This window comes from Geotrypetes seraphini, chromosome 12, assembly GCF_902459505.1.
Source record: "Geotrypetes seraphini chromosome 12, aGeoSer1.1, whole genome shotgun sequence".
Classification (NCBI taxonomy): Eukaryota; Metazoa; Chordata; class Amphibia; order Gymnophiona; family Dermophiidae; genus Geotrypetes; species Geotrypetes seraphini.
The window spans coordinates 30,787,082-30,810,173 of NC_047095.1; the positions used below are offsets into that span (position 1 = coordinate 30,787,082).

Sequence of the window (23,092 nt, forward strand, 5' to 3'; positions counted from 1 at the left end):
TACAAATTAACATGCATAAAATTGATTTGTCTGCTTTAACAATTTTCTATATACAGGAATATATGAAAAGCACTAAATAAAAATGCTCAGAAATCACAAAACAGGCCAGTTGGAACTGAAAACAAACCCCAAACATTTGTTTTATAGGTTATAGCACTGCACCTTTTATTGAACCCGCAGAGAATTTATATAGCAGTTGGTATGGTGATGTGGGAGACTAGGAGTTGCAAGGTAAAGGACTGATACACAGTGAAATGCAAACTGATGCGCATAGACCGCCGGATTCTGTCTAGGTCTCTCAAAACTGGGAGTGGATCCCAGATCCATACACAAAGTAATTAGGCAATATTAGTTAATTCTTGGTGTTAACAAGCATTTAATTCGTAGTAAGTAGGAGTTATGCCTGAATCTGTTCTATAGTATAGAAACATGACAGCAGCTAAAAGCTAAGTGACCCATTCAGTCTGTCATTCTCAGCATCCATTTTCTTCTACTCTCCTTAAGCGATCCCACGTGCCTGTCCCATGCTTTCTTGAATTCAGACCCAGTCTGAGTCTCCACCACCTTTACCACCCTTTCTGTAAAAAAGTATTTCCTCAGATTGCTCCTGAGCCTATCACCTCTTAACTTCATCCTATGCCCTCTCATTCCACAGCTTCTTTTCAACTGAAAGAGACTCGTCTCATGCACATTTATGCCATGTAGGTACTTAAACGCCTCTATCATATCTCCCCTCTCCCACCTTTCCTCCAAAGTATACATATTGAGATCTATAAGTCTGTCCCCCATATGCCTTATGATGATCACCGACCATTTTAGTAACCTTTCTCTCAACCGATTCCATCCTTTTTAAATCTTTTTGAAGGCGTGGTCTCCAGAATTGCACATATTCTAAATGAGGTCTTACCAGAGTTTTATACAGGAGCATCAATACTTCCTTAATCCTACTGGCTATACCTCTCCCTATGCGTCCTAGCATCCTTCTATCTTTTATCATCGCCTTTCAACCTGTTTGGCCACCTTAAGTTCATCAATAATAATAATAGTTTATTTTTATATACCGCCAAACCATCAGTTCATGGTGGTTCACAATAATAATGCACTGGGCATTAGGAGTACACTGCTCTCTCTGTATTTGCGGTGGATGCGTTCTGGATATAAGCGCGAATATGGAAAAACCGCAAATAATATTTCGATATGTTATTTGCGGTTTTCTGTAAAAGTCGGCGTTTTTACCATTAAAACCGTGAATGCAGCGTACTACGGGGATTTAAAAGAGCTCCTGAGCAGGGGGAAAGTACACACTGTTGAGTGCATGGTGGCCGGCACCAACCATCGCCTCCCTGCCCCTTGCTTACCTTGGACACGATTAGCGGCTCCCCATGCTCCAGGCCCCCTCTATCTGCACCTCTCGTGCGCCCCCTCCCCTTTCTCCCGTGTATGTGTACGTGCCGCTTTTTGTTCCCCTTTCATTGGGTGTCACAGTTTCCTCTGCAGCCAATGGCAGGGTGTGCAGAGACCTGCCTGCAGGATGTCCTCAGTCCCAAGAAGCGCTGCCACTTGTGATATGCAGCTGTCTCTCTCTCCTCCTCCTCCTCCCTGGCCTTTCTTCCTGGCACGGAATCTTCAGCCCCGGCTGAGCAGCCAAGCGTTCAAAGCCCTCCTCTCCGCCGGCTGCAGCGAGCTCTTGATTTCCAACGCAAGGTGGGGGATTGGTTTTTTTGTCTCTCCCCTGGGAAAGAAGACGGAGATTGTTGCGAGTTTTTTGGTGGTTTTTTTTTTTTTTTTAAGCACTGGCTTCGACGCTGTCGGGGAAGTGATGATTTTGGGTAAGTGGGAAGTTTCTCTCTGCCTCTCGGCTCGGGTGAAAGGGGGGTCCCAAGACAAAGTGAACCTCTTGTGATGTCTGAGGCATGGGCTACAAGGTCAGGTCGTGAAAGACTGCTCTTATGGATAAGGAAACCTCGGGACTTTAGCAAAAGTGATTTGAAACCGAGGGATTGCTTGCATAGAAGGTGGGAGGGTGGGAAGGAGTTTTCAGAGTGATATAATTTTGGGGGGCAGAATCAGCTGACAAAAAAATCACAAATAAGCGAAACCGTGGATACAGAAACCGCGAATACGGAGGGAGAAGTGTACTAAATTATACAGCAATGTTAAAAAATGGAAATAACACAAATCTAAGTAAGTAGAACACTAGGCAAGAAACTTACAGCATCCTAAAACTTGTAAAAATGGAATTTAGTTGATAGTATAAATTCATCAAATAATCAATAAAAAACTTAACTGAATTAATACAATTTAAAAATTGAAATCAATTTTGTGTTTCATGTTTTTTTAATAAATAAGTTTTAAGACCTTTCTGAAATTGATAATAGGAAAGGGATGGGGAGATAAGAACATTTAAACATGAATTCATTACTCCAGCCTGAAATGCTAAGGTCCTGTCTAAAATTTTTTTATAACGGCATTCACATCCAGGGTGGGTGGGGGAAGGGAGGGAATACTTTAGTATTATATAAGTTAGTTGTTGAAAGTTTTAAATATGTGTTCACTATTGATTGATTTATTGGTTATTTAGTGGAAGGGTGGGTGAGATAAAAATACTGTATGTATATATTTATAAGATGAAACTGCGTTTTGTGTTTTATTCTCTGATTGTTATATATATATATATATATATTGCATTGTTAAGTCTTTTTAAAAATTAATAAAATATTTACAAAAAAGAAAGTATAAAATCTAAAGTGAGAATGAAGATAAGATGGTGCTAGACCAAATAAAATCTTAAAACAGATACAGCCAAATTTAAATAGCACTCTGGCCTCAAATGGCAACCAATGAAGCTTTTGATAATATAAGCTAATATGATCTTTTTTTATCGCACCAAGTCCTACTCCTCTTTTGTGAACAATTGTAATGTTCCCTTAAATTGTACTGTTCCCTCGGGTTTTTGCAGCCCAAATGCATGACTTTGTATTTCTTAGCATTAAATATTAGCTGCCAAATTTCAGACCATCCTTCAAGCTTTGCTAGGTCCTTCCTCATGTTATTCACACCATCACCAGGTGTCTACTCTATTGCAGATTTTGGTATCGTCTGCAAAGAGGCAAATCATACCCGACAGCACTTCAACAATATCACTTACAAAAATGTTAAAAAGAACAGGCCCAAGAACCGAAACTTGAGGCACACCACTGGTAACATTCCTTTCCTTAGAGCAATTTCTCTGTCACCTTCCACTCAACCAATTCCTGACCTAGTCTGTCACTTTGGGACCCATACAGAGGGCACTCAGCTTATTATTAGACGCCTGTATGGAACACTGTCGAAGGCTTTACTAAAATCTAAATATACCACATCTAGTACACTCCCTCTATTCAATTCTCTGGTCACCCAGTCAAAAGAAATGGATCAGATTTGTCTGACAAGTCCTACCTGTAGTGAATCCATATTGCCTTGGGTCCTGTAATCCACTGGATTCCAGAAATGTCACTATTCTCTTTTAAAAGTATTTCCATTAATTTACTTACTACAGAAGTCAGACTTACCAGCCTGTAGTTCCCTATGTCTTTCTTACTTCTACTTTTATGGAGAGGGACCACATACGCCCTTCTCCAGTCCTCTGGCACCACTACCGATTCTAGAGAAACATTGAAAAGGTCTGCCAGCGGAGCCACCAGAACTTCCCTAAGATCCTTCAGTACCCTTGGATGTACACCATCTGGTCCCATTGCTTTGTAATGTAATGTAATGTAATTTATTTCTTATATACCGCTACACCTTCAGTTTAGTTAGCTCCTCATGAACACAATCCTCTGAAAATCAATCGGGTCTCCCACACCTTTATTACTCTTTGTGTTTGTCTTCTGCAGTCCTGATCCTGGCGCTTCAGCTGTGAGCATGTAACAGAAATGTTTATTAAGCAATTCAGCTATATCTTTATCAGCTTCTACATATTTATCTCCTTCACCTTTGAGTCTCTCAATGCCACTTTTGCATTTCTTCCTATCACTAATATATTTAAAAAATGTCTTGTCCCCCCCTTTTTACTGTCAGCTAGTTTTTCTTCTAATTGTATCTTTGCTTTCCTGACCATTCAACCAGCTTCTCTTAATTTTACCAGTTATTTTAGTCTTTCTTCCTCTTTCTGTGATCTTTTGTAGTATATGAAAACTAACCTCTTTTTCCTTACCTTTTCAACCACTACTTTTGAGAACCAAAACAACCTTCTTTTCCTTTCACTTTTGCTTACTATCCTTACAAAATGGTTTGTTGCCCTTACAATAGCTCCTTTCAGCCTTGCTCACTGCTTTCCTACGTCTTCCAGATGTTCCCGTCCAGACAATTCCTTGATGCAATCCCCCATCTGAACAACATTAGTATTTTTTTTTTAAGTCTAGTACAGGGGTTGGCAAACTTTTTGACTCATGGGCCACAATAAGTTCTTAAATTTGACAGAGGTGCTGGACCAAGAGCAGATGGATGGAGTATTTGTGTGAACTAATATAAATTAAATGTAAATGTCATAGCATAAAAGGTTTTGGTCTTTAAAAGGTAGCAAAGCATGAAAACGAATGTACATGATCATCTCTCCCTTCCTCTCCTTCATCCCAATTCTTCCTTTTTCCTTTCTCTTCCCCACATGTGCATCTTTCCTCCCCTCTCACCCATCTCCTTGTGCCTTCCCTCTGCAGCATCTTTCTATCCCTCCCATCCCCATGTACAGCAGAACCCTTGCCCAGTTTCTATCCTTCCCTCCGTCCCATCCCTCGTGCAGCAGAACCCTAGAGCACCCACCCCCGCCACGCAGCCAAACCCTCGCTGACCTTCCATCCTTCCTCCCATCTGAACCCTGCCAACCGCGAGCCCTACATACCTCCCTCCAGAGCAGCGTCAGGCTGGCAGTATTCTAAACAGGCTGTTTCGTGGCCTTTTCTCGTCAGGGCCTTCCGTGTGCTGCATTACTGATGACATCATCAGTGATGCAGCAGAGGGAATTTCCTGAAGAGAGAAGGCTGCTGGTCTGATGCTGCTCTGGAGGGGAGGTATTTAGGGCTCGTAGTTGGCGGGGGTCGGCGGGCCGGATTAAAAAACTAAATGGGCCGGATATGGCCCGCGGGCCATAGTTTGCCCATGTCTGGTCTAGAACCTTTACTTTTGAATGAGCCCTCTCTCTACCCATCTTAATATTAAACTGTACCATGCCAGATGATCACCCACTGTAACATCAGAAACACTTTCTCTGTTTGTAAACACTAATTCCAGTATGGCCCCATTCCGCTTGAGCTCCATTACCAACTGCTGGGACTGTTCTCCTTGTAGACAATCCACAGATTTCATAGTTCATAATTCCAAAGGGGTTGTGGACATTGAATGGCATGGTAGGGTCAGGGGCATTCCCAGAAATTAGGTGCAATGTTACAGAGTACCTGTATTTCTTCGTCATCAGTTGGGCAGAATTATTAAGCCTTTGGCACAAAATGTGCTCTAAGCTAGTATTCTGTAAAGGTCATTCACACAGATCTACCCCCAGAGTGTAGAATTTCAAAAATTGTTTATAACATTTCATCATCTGCCCTTGAGCAAACACTGATAACAAGAACTATATCTATAGGCTTCATAACTGTCATATCTGAAGAAGGTACTTCTTTGGTTTTCAGATACATATAGGCCAGCAAAAGGTATGAGTCTAGCTGTTTGTTATACATATTGTTGAATCGTATATTTTGTGTTCATTTTTTCAGTACAGGATCTATAGCAGCTATCATAATATGTCAGGTCTTGACCTATATTGTGTATGTATTCCTGTAACATGTTCTGGACTCCTTTGGGAGGATGGGCTAAAGAAATGAATAAATAAATAAATAAATAGATTTAAAAATAAATAGGGGGGAAATCTTGCATTTAAAAAATGTTTTGCTGATTTCTTCTTTTTTTTATTATTTAACTTTCTAGGTCCTGGAGGTCTGTCTACAGACCTGGTGGAATCGGGAGCTGAATTTTCTCCTCCATCAAGTCCAAACCCTTTGAAAAAAGGAGGGCCAATGAATTGGTCCTTTCCTGATAAAATCAAATCTCCCCGAACTGTCAGAAAACTCTCTATAAAAATGAAAAAGCTGCCAGAACTTAGCAGGAAGCTGAGCATTAAGGGAGCTACAAGCCATATTAGCTCGGAGCACCCGTCTCCCTTGCTGAAGGATAACTGTCAGGATACAGTCCACATGCCCTCCTTGCTTTCTTCTGGAGGTAGAACTGCTGCTGCTGCTAGCCGAAATGTGATCAGTCGGTACCATCTTGACAGCAGCGTCTCATCGCAGCACAATTGTAAGAAGAAAAGTATAGGGAATTCCAAGTCTTCCAGCAAAGGTGGTTACCTCAGTGATGGTGACTCCCCGGAGCTGATTACTAAATCGGGTAAACATGGGTCTGCAAACAGATCCGTGAAGGGAAAGGAAGCACTTCTAAGCAATAACATTAAAACTGAAATAGACATTGATGCATTTCGACACTACAGTTTTTTAGATCAACCCAAATGTTCGCAATACGTATCGGGGCTCATGAGTGTCCACTTCTATGGGGCGGAAGATCTAAAACCGCCCAGGATGGACTCTAAAGAGGTCTTTTGTGCGATTCAGGTTGATTCGATCAATAAAGCCAGAACAGCCTTGCTTAATTGCAGAACAAGCTTCCTTGACATGGACCACACTTTCAATATAGAACTTGAAAATGCACAGCATTTGAAGTTGGCAGTATTCAGCTGGGAGCCAACGCCTCGTAGAAATCGGGTTTGCTGCCATGGTACAGTTGTGCTCCCTACCCTTTTTAGAGTAACAAGGACACATCGTCTGGCTGTGAAACTGGAGCCTCGGGGAATTATTTATGTCAAGCTGACTCTCATGGAGCAATGGGAAAACTCTCATGATGCTTTAGATCTGGATCGGGAACCAGTGGTATTTGGGGTAGAAGCCCGAAAAGTGGTTGAGAAGGAAAATGTGGGCTTAATGGTGCCACTGCTAATGCAGAAATGCATTGTAGAAATTGAGAAAAGAGGCTGTCAGGTAATGGTTCATCAATATTTGTTTTGTAATATCTTGATGACCTCATATAGCATTTCCCAGTCAGACCATAGGCATAAAGAATTTCAATTTGCAATTCAAGGTTTTTATGGTGGTCATACCCACTAGCATCAGCTTTTCTATTTAAATGTTTTCCTCTGGGGGGTAGCAGAAGGGCACCCAATAAAGGAAACAGATTACCCAATAGGTTTGAGTGACCATCTAACTTGTAACCAAATGGCAGGTATTATAATATATCACACCAAGGCGCAAACTCCTTCCAGTGAAAATCAATAAGAAAGCAGTAGCAGAGGATCTCAAATTGAACCTTATCAAAAATGTCTTCCTCATTATACCAAGTCTGATGGCATCGTTGTAAATCCATGTGAAGGGATACATCTATGGGTGAACTTCTAATGTTAGAATAATATTTTAGTATTAATTAAATCCAAACAAAAGAAGAGAGTGGAGTATCATCAACCATCAACATACTTTAACAAAACTTCCTCCACATAAATAACTTGTGAATACCATAGATATGTGTTCTGTTAGGCTTCCACAGCTAGTGACAGATATCTCTCCTCAAACACCAACCCTTTCAGGGAAGAAAAAAAGCCTCCCCCCCCCCCAACACATGTTGAATAAATAAATAATCCTTTCTTACTTTTGGCAGATTTTAGTACATTTTTGACCAGTTTTTGTTTCCTTTAACTGGTTATTGTGGTGTAATGCATTCCTGAAGAAGGGTCTTCATAGCTTTAAAAAGCTAGTGAAATTTGTATTATGTTAATCCTGTAATCCACTGTCTAGGAGGGCTGGTAGAGTATGAACCTGCCATGAAGGCAGTGTGACAAGAGGGACAGCTGACCAGAAGGGTTGAGGGATGCACTTTGGAGAAGAGGTCCTTCCGGTCCCTGGAGCTGGTGGGTTTCACTGACACTATCTGGGCAACTCCTTAGGGAAGGGTGAGGGTGACGGAGACTACTGAGGAGGAAAGGAGCCAGAATAATTAAAATAAATTAGTATAATAAAAAAAGTATCACATTCTTTGTTGACCTTATATTTCTACAGTAAAATCAGATGCAAATCATTATGGTATTCATACTGAATAAAATTTTAATATTATTATTTATCCCAGGACAAGCAGGCAGCCTATTCTCTCATATCAGCAGAGCCCGGATGCGGAAGCTCGCAAGCAGACTTACTTGAAGAAATCAGAAGTTTCGAGTCGATCGCACCGCCCAGCGTAGGGCGCGTCTCCTCAGTTCTCATTTTTCTGCGGAGCCGAGAAGTCCGTCTTTGACTCTCTGCGTTTAACTTCATTACTTCGTGCCTTCTCTGAACCGCGGTTTGTATTTTTTTCTTCACGAATCGCTGTTCTTACTTTATTTCTTTTATTTCTAGTTTAAAAAAAAAAAATAAATAAATAACATTTTTCAATCTTCCATCCGTTTGCCGGGGCAGCAGCCCAAGAGCTTCGATCTTGTGGCGGCTATTTTTCCTCCTATGTCCCGGCCTGTCACAGGCTTCAGGAAGTGTAGCTAGTGCCAGCATGTGATTTCCCTTAGGGACCCACACTGTCGGTGCCTCAAGTGCCTTGGGCCGGAACATCATCCGAAGTTGTGCAAGCGTTGTTCTACTCTTCAACCTCGAGCCCTTAAACGTCGTCATCTTTTGGTGGAGAAGCTGTTCGGGATGGATTCTTCCTCTGATCCCTCAACATCGAAGACGCCCTCGGCCTCACCTTCGACTGAGATTCCTCCTGCTTCTACCGCTTCCACCTCGAGCCTCATCAGACCTTCGTCATTTGCAGCGGCTCTCTCTTCGACGACACCTGCTGTATCTTCCCCTGTTTCCTCAGGTCAGATAGTTCAGCAGAAAGTTCCAGCGGTGGTGCTCAAAGTGCCTAAGACTTCTAAGTCGAAGCACATTTACACTGCCTCGGTGGAACCTCCAGCCAAAGCAGGTTTCAGATGCGGATCCATCCTTGCCGGCTTCTTTCCAGACCATGTTGGAGAAGCAATTCATTCAGTTCCTTACTAATATGGGACCGAAGGTTCTTCATCTCATCCAGCCTGGGCATTCAGCAGACTCCTGCAAGGTCGAGCCACTTCCTTTTCCTCAGTCTGAACTTATACACTCTTTGCAGGGAGCAGAGTCTCTGCGAGTGTCTGGTCTGGTATCCAAGCACATGAAGCAAGGAGAAGAATCTTTGCAAGTGCCTCGCCAAGAATCCTCACACTCTATCCAAGGAGCAGAGTCTTTGAGAGTGCCTCGAGGTTCCTCCAACAAGCCTATGGAGCTTCGCTCTACAGCCTCCAGTCCTATCCATTCTTTGGTGGCATCGGCTGCTTTTGTCTCCGAGGCGAAATCTCCTCGATCTTCGAGATCTGCTCCTTACAATCGCCCTCCTCTAAAAAAAACAGCAGCCTCAGAAGCAACAAAAACCTCAACCTTCTGCTGCACCTAAGGCTACTCAGCCTTTTTGACTGTTTAAAACAGAGCATAACCTCTACCGTTCTGACTCTGACGTCTCCTCCCCCTATAGGAGGTCGTCTCCATCATTTTTACCACCGATGGATGACTATTACATCCGACCTCTGGGTGCTCACCATCATCAGGGAAGGATACTCTCTTCATTTCACTCAGGTTCCACCAGAGCTTCCTCCAAGAGAGTATCCTTCCAGTCCTTCCCAGACCACCCTTCTTCTTCAGGAAGCTCAAGCTCTGCTTCGTCTCCATGCCATCGAACCAGTTCCTTTGGATCAGCAGAACAGGGGTTTTTACTCCCGTTACTTCCTTATTCTGAAGAAGATGGACGATCTGCGGCCCATTCTGGATCTCAGGGCTCTCAACAAATTTTTGGTCAAAGAAAAATTTCGACTGTTGTCCCTGACATCCCTTTACCCCTTTCTCGAGCAGAACGACTGGTTATGCTCTCTGGATCTCAAGGAGGCCTACATTCATATCCCCATTCATCCGGCCTCCCGTCAATATCTCAGATTTCAGGTGGGGAATCTACATTATCAATACAAAGTGCTGCCCTTTGGCCTGGCTTCATCTCCCAGAGTGTTCACCAAGTGCCTGGCAGTGGTAGCAGCAGCTCTACAGAACCATGGTCTTCAGGTATTTCCCTACCTAGACGACTGGCTCATCAAAAATTCAACATCTCAAGGGGTTATTGTAGAAACCCAATGGACTACCTGGTTCTTACAAAGTTTGGGATTCGAAATCAACTTTCCCAAATCCCAACTTCAGCCTTCACAGAATCTACAATTCATTGGAGCTGTTCTGGACACTGTCCAACTCAGAGCATTCCTCCCTCAACAACATCTGAACGTTCTTCAACTCTGTCCTCCCGGTCTTCCATCTCTGCGAGACACATGATGGTACTCCTAGGTCACATGGCCTCCACAGTACACGTGACGCCTTTTGCCAGACTTCACCTCAGAATTCCTCAGTGGACCCTGGCATCTCAATGGATGCAGGTTTGCGACCCACTTTCTCAACACATAACAGTCACTCCTTCATTGAAGCAGTCTCTCCGTTGGTGGATGCTCCCTTTCAATCTCTCCAGAGGCTTGCTTTTTCAAACGCCTCTTCAGAAGGTCCTCACGACAGATTCTTCGACCTACGCTTGGGGCACTCATCTCAATGGTCTCTGTGCTCAAGGCCACTGGACCAGTACAGATCGTCAGTGTCGTATCAATCTGTTGGAACTCAGAGCGATCCTCAAGGCTCTCAATGCTTTTCAACATCTTCTTCACGACCAGGTAGCCCTCATTCAGATGGACAACCAAGTCGCCATGTATTATGTCAACAGACAGGGAGGGACAGGATCTGCCTCCCTTTGTCAAGAAGCGCTAAAGGTTTGGGACTGGGCAATCCGCGACAACACCTTCCTCAAAACTGTCTACATCCAAGGGGCGAAGAATTGCTTGGCGGACAACTTGAGTTGTCTTCTGCAACCTCACAATGGACACTCCATTCCTCGCCTCTTCATCACATTTTTTCATAGTGGGGAACACCTCAGATAGACCTCTTTGCAGCTCCCCACAACTACAAACTGCCTCAGTTCTGCTCCAGGATATACTCTCCTCATCGCCTCGAGGCAGATGCTCTTCTTCTGGAATGGACGAACCTCTTCCTATATGCATTCCCTCCATTCCCTCTCATTCTCAGGACTCTGGTCAAATTGAAGAACGACCATGCCACCATGATTCTGATTGCTCCTTCTACTTCAACTCAGCAGCAGGGAGCATACCTTCTACCAGTTTTTCCTTCTCTGCTTACACAGAGGTAGGGATCTCTGCTTCATCCCAACCTGCAGTCTCTACACCTGACAGCTTGGTACCTCTCAACATAACTCCTCTTCAGTTTTCTCAATCTGTAAGAGACGTTTTAGAGGCTTCTTGGAAGCCTACCACTAGACAATGTTATCACCAAAAATGGACTAGATTTTCTACATGGTGTTTTTCTCATGATAAGGAGCCTCAGCATTCCTCCTTATCTTCTGTTTTGGATTACCTTTTGCACTTATCCACTTCTGATCTCAAGTCTACATCGATCCAAGTCCATCTCAGTGCAATTGCGGCTTTCCATCAGCCTATTGAAGGGAAACCCCTCTCTGCTCATCCGGTGGTTTCCAGATTCATGAAAGGACTTTTCAATGTCAAACCTCCTCTCAAACCGCCTCCTGTGGTTTGGGACCTCAATGTTGTTCTTGCTTAACTGATGAAGCCTCCGTTTGAACCAATTGACAAGGCTCATCTGAAGTATCTCACTTGGAAAGTGGTGTTTCTCATTGCTCTCGCTTCTCCTCGACGAGTCAGTGAGCTGCAAGCCTTAGTTGCTGATCCACCTTTCATGGTATTTCATCATGATAAGGTGGTCCTACGTACTCATCCAAAATTCCTCCCTAAAGTATCGGAATTTCATCTCAACCAATCCATTGTTCTTCCAGTGTTCTTTCCGAAGCCTCATTCTCATCCTAGAGAAGTAGCTCTTCATACTCTGGACTGTAAACTTGCTTTGGCCTTCTATTTGGAACGCACCAAACCACATAGATCTGCTCCTCAACTTTTTGTCTCCTTTGATCCAAACAAGTTGGGATATCCTATCTCTAAGCGTACCATCTCCAACTGGATGGCTGCTTGTATCTCATTATGCTATGCCCAGGCTGGATTACCCCTACACAGTAAAGTCAAAGCACATTCCGTAAAGAAATCAAAACGCTGCTATTCAAAAAGTGTATACAATCTACCTAATCTCCCTCTCTCTTCCCCTAGAAATCAAAACACTACTGTTCAATACCATTACAATCTTCCTAATCTCCCTCTCCTCCTCCCTTAAACAGACCAGGTTCTGTGCACTCCCTGGCACCATACCCTCAATCGACCAATAAAAAAAAATATATATATATAAAGACAACAAAGCTACCTGGAACCTAAATCATCCTACCGAAACCGATTACCTACCATCATATGGAAACAGACAATTTGCTAAGTAATGTAATGTAACCTGATTTATCTTCGAATGTTATTATGTCTATACACTCATTCTGTTATTAAGTCTTACCCTCAACCTGTATTCTCCAAAGTCATGTACCCTCCTGGAAATGTCCAGTTCTCTTCTTATGTAATCCGCTTTGAACCGCAAGGTACAAGCGGAATAAAAATCACTAATGTAATGTAATAAAGTCAGAGCAATGGCAGCTTCCGTAGCTTTCCTCAGATCTACTCCTATTGAGGAAATTTGCAAGGCTGCTACTTGGTCCTCGGTTCATACTTTCACGTCTCACTATTGTCTGGATACTTTCTCCAGACGGGATGGACAGTTTGGCCAAACAGTATTACAAAATGTATTCTCCTAAATTGCCAACACTCCCACCATCCCATTCTGGTCTATCTGAGGTGTTCCCCACTATGAAAATAGGCTGCTTGCTTGTCCTGGGATAAAGCACAGTTACTTACCGTAACAGGTGTTATCCAGGGACAGCAGGCAGCTATTCCCACAACCCACCCACCTCCCCTGGTTGGCTTCTCTGCTAGCTATCTGAACTGAGGAGACGCGCCTTACGCTGAGCGGGAAGGCACTCACGCATGCGCGGTGCGGTCGACTCGAAACTTCTGGTTTCTTCAAGCAAGTCTGCTTGCGAGTTTCTGCATCCGGGCTCCTCTGATGACGTCACCCATATGTCCCTGGATAACACCTGTTATGGTAAGTAACTGTGCTACAGTGTCATAAAGAATAAGAATGTGATCACGTACAGTGCTAATGCTGATGTTCAGCACTTGACCAGCCAAGGTCACTGCATAAATAGGATTGGCTGAATATCGCACTGAACCTGCTATGATGTTGCTGGCTGTATAAATCTGGAAAGTCAGTGCTGGGCATGACAGCAGTGGCTGTTAGAAAAATGCTGAGTGCCGCTGGCTGATTATCAACCCCCTTGGATTTTAATTTATTGCAGGAATCATTAATCTGTGGTAAAGAAATATCTCTTGAGCATTGAGCTGCTAGCCTGCAGTCCAATGCTCTTGAGAACCTTCCTAAAGGGAGCTGTACATATATCAAGCATGGATCACCTACTGCCCTCCCTGTAACCTTCCTGAAGGCCGAGTCAATGATCTGCACTTCTCCCTAAGATCTCTGACACTCCTCTATAGATTTTTCTGGGCTTACATTGCTAATTTCAACATGGATTTGATATATTGCCTTTCTGTAGTACAACACAAGTGGTTTACAGTAGAGGTGTGCATAGGGATGGAGACAATGGGAAATCCATGGGAATCTGCGAGAATGTGGAAAACAATTTTGATTACTGTGGGGATGGATTGAAAGGGAATGGTAACGAGAGGAGATGGGGGTCTAATTTATGTCCCTGTGCACACATCAATCGTGTGGCCTCTGAAGTCTGCCTGGTCTGGCATCACCTCCTTTCTTCCTTCTCCCCCTCCCCCGATGCAACGTAGCTGTTCTCTGCCACCTCACTTTAAAGTCAATCTTTGGCCCTGCAGGCCAGTGGCAGCCATATAGAAACGCTGCCTTTGGCCTGCACCGAGCCTTTTCACTCTGATTTGGCCCTTCCCTCCTCTTTTGATGCAGCCAGATATGGGGCCGCAGGCAGCATTTTTAAACTGTTGCTGCTGGCCTGCAGAGCTGAAGACTGTCTTTAAAGGTAGGTGGCAGGCAGATAGAGCAGCTACATTGGTTCTGGGAAGTGGGGGAGATGATGATGGACCATGTAACCCGGCAAGGGGTAGAGGAGAGGAGGGTATCTGCGTTGGGTGGGGGAGGTGATGCCAGATCGTGTGGATGGGAGGGAGGGACTTAAAAGAACTGGGGCAGGGCCAAGATGGGAAGGAGGAAAGAAAGAAATAAGGAGAATTGCCCTTGAGGGAGGAGGGAGAGTTGGGCCTGGGGATAGAGAGAGAGAGAGAGAATTGGACCCAAGGCTGGAGGCATGTAGAGAGAGAGAGAGTTGTACCTGGGGATAGAGGGAGGGGGGAAGACATTTACAAGACCTGTTAAATGCATATTGGGGATGAGGTTGGGGAACAAAACTATAGGGATGGGGATGGCTGGGGATGAGAATAGGGACCAGAATACATCTCCCGCTTACAGGATCTTTCACTGTTGCTGTTGGACTCACAGTCTTAGGTTATGGTACCTGCGGCAATGGAGAGTTACGTGATCTGTCCAGGATCACAAGGCTCTGGATTCAAAATGGCAGCTTGTGACCTTGAATGATTAGCCTCACGGTATTTTCACTAAGGATCAGGCAGCCATATGCTATAAGACCCAATGAACATCTTCTGCATTCCTACTTTTATGCCAAAAATGGAAGCATCTTTCTTTAGGTTTGATCACATTTTCTGTTTGTTTATTCTTTATATTTAATATTAATATGTCATAATTGTGTTTTATTGTATTATAGATACCAGTTATCTTTTGTCCTTTGGTTGCGGTAACTGTACATCTTTTGGCTTGCATTATGAAATACTCAGTAACAGCTCCATTTTTTTTCAGTCATAAAAAGTCATATGGACATTTTATAAAGATATTTACCCTTCAGAGCATTGTTAGGGAGAACTGAGGTTACTGGAAAGAGAAATTGGGACTGTTATGAATCTGTAAATGTAGTTGTTTTTTGGTGCATTTCAATAATACTAGGGGTAGGTCAAAACAAAGACCTCTAGGATAAATAAAGCAGAGCAAAAACTATTTTAAAAAATCCCTATGTCTATGTAGGCAATTACATTGAACTTGTGGCCTGATGGTTAAATAATTCTGTGGTCAGTAAAAGAAAACAATCCATAGGCCTTAGTTTATCCAAGAAGTGGAACAAGGCCTGGATAGACTAAGCCTATCACTCTGGGTTGCTTTTTTGAAATTCATGCTACATGCACTTGATACAGTTGAAATGTGAAATGTAGAAGTAGGGAAAGCTGGGGAGCACCTGGCGGTGGGTTTTAAAGTAAATGCCAGACACCTGCATTGTGTGAAAGTGTTTGCACATGGTGAAACCAGATATGTCTGTGCCGAAAGCATCAGCTCGTCTGAGGCCTGTTACTAGGTTACCTGCTGTCACACAGCGTACAGTAGTAACTCTAGGTCAAAGGGTGGCCGTTTCATGATTCCCCCAGTTAACACGAGATGAAAGAGTCCGATAAAGCATTAATCTCCAGTGACTTGAACTAGAATGTCAGGTGGAGAGAGGAGCTGAACTTGTGCACCTCAGGGTCAAGGCAAGGGCACATCATGGAGTCCAAGATCTCCACCCGATGTACAGTTTATTCAACTGTAATTTAACAATAACCGCATTGTTCTCTCCTTCCTTCTCCTGGAACACTCTTGCATTAGTAGCCAGACTTCCACCTGGAGGATTTTTGATTTGATAGAGACCAACTTATTAGGGATATGTTGCAGTGCTGACATGATTAACCTACCCAGAAGTACTTTAGCATGCATTAATTTCTTCAGCATTGAAAAATGAAATTGATCTTGACAGGAATAAAACTTAATGACCATAAAACAATATATGAAAGGACATTCATTTTGCTGTCCATTCCTAATTAGTGTACCAGTTGTTCTAGAACTGGCAGGAGGATTCAAGCGTTTTACCTTTCTGTTGGATATTATGATTTTAGATGAGGAGCCCTTTTAGTTAATTAGGCAGTTGGAAAGTATAACCCCTCCCTCCTACCATCCCCAATAAATTATTCTCGATAGTGTTCAAATTAAGCTAAAAATATTTTTTTTTCAAATTTATCAATACATATCATAATAGATAAAGCAATTACCCTCCATTATATTACTAAAATCCATACATATCATCCAAAAGAAATCTGAGGCATATAGCCTACTTCATGGAGGAAGTTACCCATAAAAAAATACAAAAGCATAATAAAAAAAAAATAAGATCTTCCTAAAAAAGAGAGTCTAAAGCAATTCTGGAGCCCTAAACAGTTACACTTTTACAAACATCAAATTTGAAGAAAATATTTCAAATGGATTAGGTCAACAAATACATTATTTTTCTCTTGCCAGCCAATTAGATATTTACAATGGAATCTTAGAGAAAAGGAAGCCCCCTTTTCAAGGACCCTACCAAAAATTGTTTCCTCCTTAGCTGGGTGGAACATGCCACATCCGGGAAAGTTTGTACCCTTTGCCCACAAAACATCGTGACCACCTGGACACTCATCCTCCTTCCGAAGATTGTGGCCCCCTATGAAGATCCTTGACAGGAAGGATGCCGTACAGTGAGAGGTTAGAGAAATTGGGCCTCTTCTCCCTTGAAAAGAGGAGACTGAGAGGGGACATGATCGAAACGTTTAAGATAATGAAGGGAATAGACTTAGTAGATAAAGACAGGTTGTTCACCCTCTCCAAGGTAGGGAGAACGAGAGGGCACTCTCTAAAATTAAAAGGGGATAGATTCCATACAAAAGTGAGGAAGTTCTTCACCCAGAAAGTGGTAGAAAACTGGAATGCTCTTCCAGAGGCTGTTATAGGGGAAAACACCCTCCAGGGATTCAAGACAAAGTTAGACAAGGTCCTGCTGAACCAGAATGTACGCAGGTAAGGCTAGTCTCAGGGCACTAGTCTTTGACCTAAGTGCCGTCACGTGAGCGGACTGCTGGGCACAATGGACCACTGGTCTGACCCAGCAGCGGCAATTCTTATGTTCCCTCCTGCCTCTGCTACACAGGCCTCCACCCCACACCCTCAGCCCGCCCCCATACTTTATTTGGATGAAGAGAACAGGAGGTATGCCCAGTCCCTACTGCATCAGGCCCACCTCTCCAAAATGGTGGGCCTTCCCCTTCCCAGTGCATTGTGGGATGCACTGGGAAGGGCCTAAGGCCCTGATTGGCTCAGGCGCCTAAGTCCTCTCCCTCACTCTTTGGCAAATCTACGCTGGGATTTTTGTTTTCTTTGCATTGGAGACATTTAAATAGGAAACGCCTCATTCTTGAAACGGCATGACCAAGAAAAAGGGCCACTGTCAGGCTTGGCTGTAGTAATTACTACATTTTCAAGTAGAGTGACTCTCTGTGTATGTAATCTCCAATTTCTATGTGCTGTTGATCCAGTCTATAGCTTTGAAGTACATTGCTGATCTTTTTATGTATTTTTGCAGTACATCTAAATCTAATCTAATCTAAATCTTGGGTTTATATACCGCATCATCTCCGCAGATGGAGCTCGACACGGTTTACATGGTTAGGGAAGGAACGGAACTCCAGTGGAATTATATAAGTATGAGAGAAGAGAGGTTGGTGTGAGAGTGCCAGGAGCGGGACGGGGTTACGTTCTGGAGAAGAGCCAGGTCTTCAGATGCTTACGGAATGGTAGAAGGGGGCTCAAATTGCGGAGAGGGGAAGGGAGACTGTTCCAGAGCTGAGTGATTCTGAAAGGGAGGGAAGAGCCAAGTTTACCAACAAGGGAGATGCCTTTTAAGGAGGGGTAGGATAGTTTTAATTTTTGAGTGGATCTAGTGGAGGTTGGATTTGAGGAATTACTGGATAGAGGGATAAAAGGAGGAAGGATACCGTGGAGGATCTTGAAGGTTAGGCAGGCACATTTAAAGTAGACCCTGGAAATAACGGGAAGCCAGTGGAGTTTGGATAGGAGCGGTGTGACATGGTCAAATTTACTTTTTGAGAAGATAAGTTTGGCCGTGGTGTTCTGGATTAGTTGGAGTCTGTGGAGGCTTTTCTTTGTTAAGCTTAGGTAAATGGAATTGCAATAATCCAATCTGGAGAGGATAATGGATTGTACGAGGACGGCAAAGTGTTTTTGGTGGAAGCAAGATCTCACTTTCCTCAGCATGTGAAGGCTGCAAAAGCATTTTTTTATCAGGGAGTTGAGGTGGTCGTTGAAGGATAATGATGAATCTATGGTGATGCCCAGAACTTTGCTAGAGAATTCCAGCTGTAGAGAGGAGCCTGTGGGCAGTGGGATGGAAGTGGGTAATTGATCAAGTTTAGGGCCGAGCCAAAGTAGTTTAGTTTTGGACTCGTTCAATTTCATTTGTACAGTGTGAGCCCAGGATTGAAGTTTGGTTATGCAAGAAGAAATGTTAGCTGCGAGATTGGTGAGGTTCGCGTCGATCTCGATGAGGACCAGGATATCGTCGGCGTAAGTGTAGAGTGTTTCTAGGGGGGATAGGTGGAGAAGATTCAGGGAGGACATATAAATGTTGAAGAGGATGGGAGAAAGGGGGGAGCCTTGTGGGACTCCACAAGTCGGTTTCCATGGGGAGGAAGAGGAACCATGTTTGGTGACGGTGTAAGAGCGAGAACGTAAGAAGTTCGAGAACCAGTCAAGGACTGTAGAACTAATGCCTATCTCGGAGAGTAGGAACATTAGAATGTCATGGTGGACAACGTCAAAGGCAGCAGAGAGGTCGAATTGAAGGAGAACGGCAAATTTTTTGTGAGAGTGAAATTGTTGGATCTTCGAGATTAGGGAGGCCAGGAGGGTTTCGGTACTGAAGTTGGGTCTGAAGCCGTATTGATAGGGTAGGAGGACAGAGAATCTTTCCAGGTAGGCTGAGAGTTGGGAGGAGACGATGGACTCTAGCAATTTGGTTAGGAGCGGAATGTTTGTTATTGGGCGATAATTGGATGGGGAGGAGGGGTCTAGGTCAGCTTTCTTCAGTAGAGGGGTCAATGCAATGCGTCCCATTTCAGGGGAGAAGAGGCCCGATGATAGGGCAGAATTTATGAGTATGGTGAGAGAAGAGATGGCCTGTGTGGGTATTTTCTCAAATAGATAGGATGGGAATGGATCTAAGGTGCAGTTACAGGATTTCAGTTTCAGGCAGAGTTTGAGGACCTGCGAATCGGATACTTGCTCAAAGGTAGTCCAGGATCTGTTGACTGGGACGGGGGTGGGGACCTTTGTAGTAGGATCGGGGGAGGCGGGCACCAGAGGATTGTAGGAGACTACGGGAGGGAAGGAGCTTCTCAAGGCAGTGACCTTTTCATTGAAAAAGTTTGCTAGTAGGTCCACTGATTGGGAGGAGGGAGGTATAGAAGGGTTGGTGTTGGGAGTTAAGGAGCGCCAGATATTGAACAGCATACTGTTCTGGTTTTTTGAACTGGAGATCTTGTCACCATAGAAATTTTTCCTAGCTCTTTTGAGTGTATTGTTGTAGAGTTTAATGTTGACTCTCCAGATTTGTTTATCTGCGGGGGATTTAGATTTTTTCCAGATGCGTTCCAGGGATCGACATTTTTGTTTTAGCATCCTGTGTTGTGGGAGGTACCAGGGGGCCTTACGGGAGTAGGAGATGGTTTTGGTGGACAGCGGGGCGAGAGATTGGTAGGTGGATTCTGAGAGAGTGGTCCAATTGTGCCAGTTGGTTGCAGAATCTGATGGCTTAGGATTGGATGAGAGAGTGTCAAGAAATTTGGACCAGAACTGATCACTTGAAATTTTCTTGCGGAAAGTAATGGACTTAGAGGGCTGAGGAGAGGTTCCAAGGTGAGACATGAAGATGGGGAGACAGAAGGTTCCTAGGTAGTGGTCGGACCAGGGAACGTGGTCCCAACGGATGTCATCGGTTGAAGTTTTGTAATCCGTGAGATCGAGGAAGCTGATGAGGTCTAGTGTGTGGCCTTTTTCATGGGTTGGAGAGGGGGCAGGGAGGGAGAGGCCGAGAGAGATGAGGAAATTATTGAAATCGGATGCATCTTTGCTGGAGGTGTCATCAAGGTGGAGATTGATATCTCCGATGATCAGTAGTCTTTGGAACTTAAGGAATGCGTTAGATATGGTCTCGTAAACAAGTTCGGAGGAATTGCTCCAGGGGGTGGGTGGACGATAGAGTAATAAGATACCTAGTGGGTGTAGATGGAGCTCATCATTGATTGAGGCTAGCATATATTCTAGTGAGTGGTGGCTGCCTTTTTCGAGAAGTTCAACATTGAAGAAAGATTTGTAGAGGAGTGCCAATCCGCCTCCTTTTCGGTTTAGTCTAGGAGAAAAGAGGCCTTGGTAGCCCTGGGGGCAAATCTCGTTTTGTGTAAAATAATCATCTTTTTTGATCCAGGACTCTGTGATACAGAAGAATCCAGGATCAGAATCTGTGAGGAGATCTTTCATAATTTGGGTCTTGTTACATACGGATCTGGCGTTGCAGTAAAGTATCGGGACTGGGGTTAGAGAGTCAGGGGCATGGTTGGGAAGGTTGGCGGGGGGCACAGTACATGTACATGCAGTATTTTTCTGAGACCGATGACTGTTTAAAGCCTCTCTACTGAACTCTTTTGGACTGACAAGGGCGGTGGATTTCTGAAGTCTTTTTCTCCACATTTTTTTGTAGAAATAAGATTTCAGCTGCGCTTTTCTAGCGGTATAAGTATTATCTATATTTCTCTTTACTTGATTAAGTTTAGATGAAGTAGCAGGCCATCTAGATTGGGTTGCCTATTGAGTTAGGTGCCTAACGTAATTTTTTTCTTAATTGGTTTAATTGGCGCAGTAACTGAAAGTGCCATTAAAAACGGATTTAAAATTTTTTTTTGTTTTTTAGGAAGGTGCCTAACTTAGTAGGCACCAGGTAGGAATCTACACTGAGGCACCTACCCTTAAAGTAGGCATGGTTGCAGGGCAATGTTTGGGCATGTATTGCTTAGGCGCCAGTAGGAGTTAATGTTGAGCACTGGCAAATTAAAACAGGAAGGCCCTGGCCTAACTTTATGATGCCTACCAGTGCCTAAGTTGAATTAGGCACCACTAGGCATGGTTCTACAAACAGTGCCTAAATTTGATTGACTGCAGTAGACAGTCTTACTGATTTAGGCTCCGTTTATAGAATCACACCCAAAGTGCTGTTTTGTACCATCCAGACTGAAACACTCAGCTTACTCCTTTTTATTTAATATTTCTTAATATACATTGATCTTTGTTGCTATATTTTTGTTTTTATTGCTGTAGTTGGTATGTATTGTTTTGCTTGCTGTAAAACTGCCCAGAGGCAGTATATAAATGAACTGTTAATGTTATGAATTTGATTCTATATAACATTCATAAACCATGTTGCATGTTGTTTTGATGTGCACGGAAGGCCTGAACCAGAGGATGGGTTTTTTTTTCTGATATCCCCCTTCAGTTTTAGATTTCTGCACATATAGCTGTGCTCAGGGTGTAGACCAGCAGAAGTCGATTTCTGGTAATTTGCTGGATCGGCTGTGTATTGGGAGGGCTAGACAGAAAGTGCATCCTTGGAAACTGATAAGGGGCATTTTACCCAATATCAAAATTATTTAGAGCTGTGTGCTAATAATATGCTTAAAGAACACGGTGTGACTTTTTGGGCAAACAAGCCTATGCTACTAATTAGTACATTCTGCCAGTATGTCTACAGGAATTCAAACATGAAGCTTTACCATTTTCCTAATCAGAAACTTGATTTTGGAAAATTGGCTTTCATGAGCAGTGGCTGATCTTCTCCACTTTACACGTTTGCTCTAATTTTCTTTGTAGGTTGTTGGCCTGTACCGATTATGTGGCTCAGCTGCAGTGAAGAAAGAGCTTCGTGAAGCATTTGAGAGAGACAGCAAGGCAGTCAACCTGTGTGAAAACTTGTATCCAGATATAAATGTGATTACAGGTAAATACGCTTATGAGCTTCAGGCCAGAGAAAGGTAAACGATGACCTCAAATGTCTTATGCTCCTGGCTGGCAACAGCAATGTGGATGAAAGGACTTTGGCCAGCATTTTCAGAGCCGGGCGCCCAACACAAATATCTTCAATGGTCTTGAGTAGGTGAGAAACGTGATGCTTGTAAAATATAGTTTGCAGACAGGTGAGAAATCTTATATCCAGCATCTTGACCTCTCCTTGGGCCCATCAGGTGTAAAACAACGATGCTTTCCAGAGATATATATAGCATCCTTACCATAAATCCAGGCCTGGCTCAGAGTGCTAAGATTAAGGATGCTGAAAGCCTGATTCACCAGCTCACCCCTTTTAGTAGCTGGACCCTATTACTTCCTTCTCCTGCTGTACTTCTTCAAAGCTGCTACTAACTGCTTCCACCAAGCTGCTTTCAAAAGGTAAGCACCTAGTTTTACTATTTCACAATGCAGGCAGCTAGTAGTGGCTGGGAAGAAATAGTGCAGGGGATGGAATTAACAAAACTCTGGCCTCTGATACGGGTTAGACAGGCTTTCAAGACCTTTAAAGCTAGATTGCCCCGAGCTAGTGTCTCATTGGCTTGCCCCTTAAGCTGGCCATGAGGGTGGATTAGTGGGAATTTGGAGAATAGGTGAGGGATAGTGGAAACTAAGAAATTGAACAGAGATTTGGAGGGCAACGGAGACTAAGGGCCTTATAATAAAGGATGCTAAGCCCTTAAAGTGTGGTTAGTGTACACTAACAGGCTACTGCAGAACATGGTTAAAGCATTTTGTGGTATCTTGCTGTTTGTGCACGCTAACCCATGCACTACAGATATTTTTTTTTTTGGAAGGGGGTACGTCATGGGTGGAGAGTGGACAATCCAACATTATCC

At 43.6% G+C, this 23,092-nt stretch overlaps 1 protein-coding gene across 2 annotated transcripts in view; it reads left to right on the plus strand.

Moving 5' to 3' along the window:
- Positions 1-23,092, plus strand: part of SYDE2 (synapse defective Rho GTPase homolog 2) — a 110,621-nt gene that overhangs the window by 52,064 nt on the left and 35,465 nt on the right. For both annotated transcript variants that reach the window (XM_033916982.1, XM_033916983.1), the window contains exons 4-5: positions 5,959-7,061; positions 22,062-22,188. In XM_033916982.1, the coding sequence (XP_033772873.1) occupies positions 5,959-7,061; positions 22,062-22,188 (1,230 nt within the window). The remainder of the gene's footprint in view (positions 1-5,958; positions 7,062-22,061; positions 22,189-23,092) is intronic.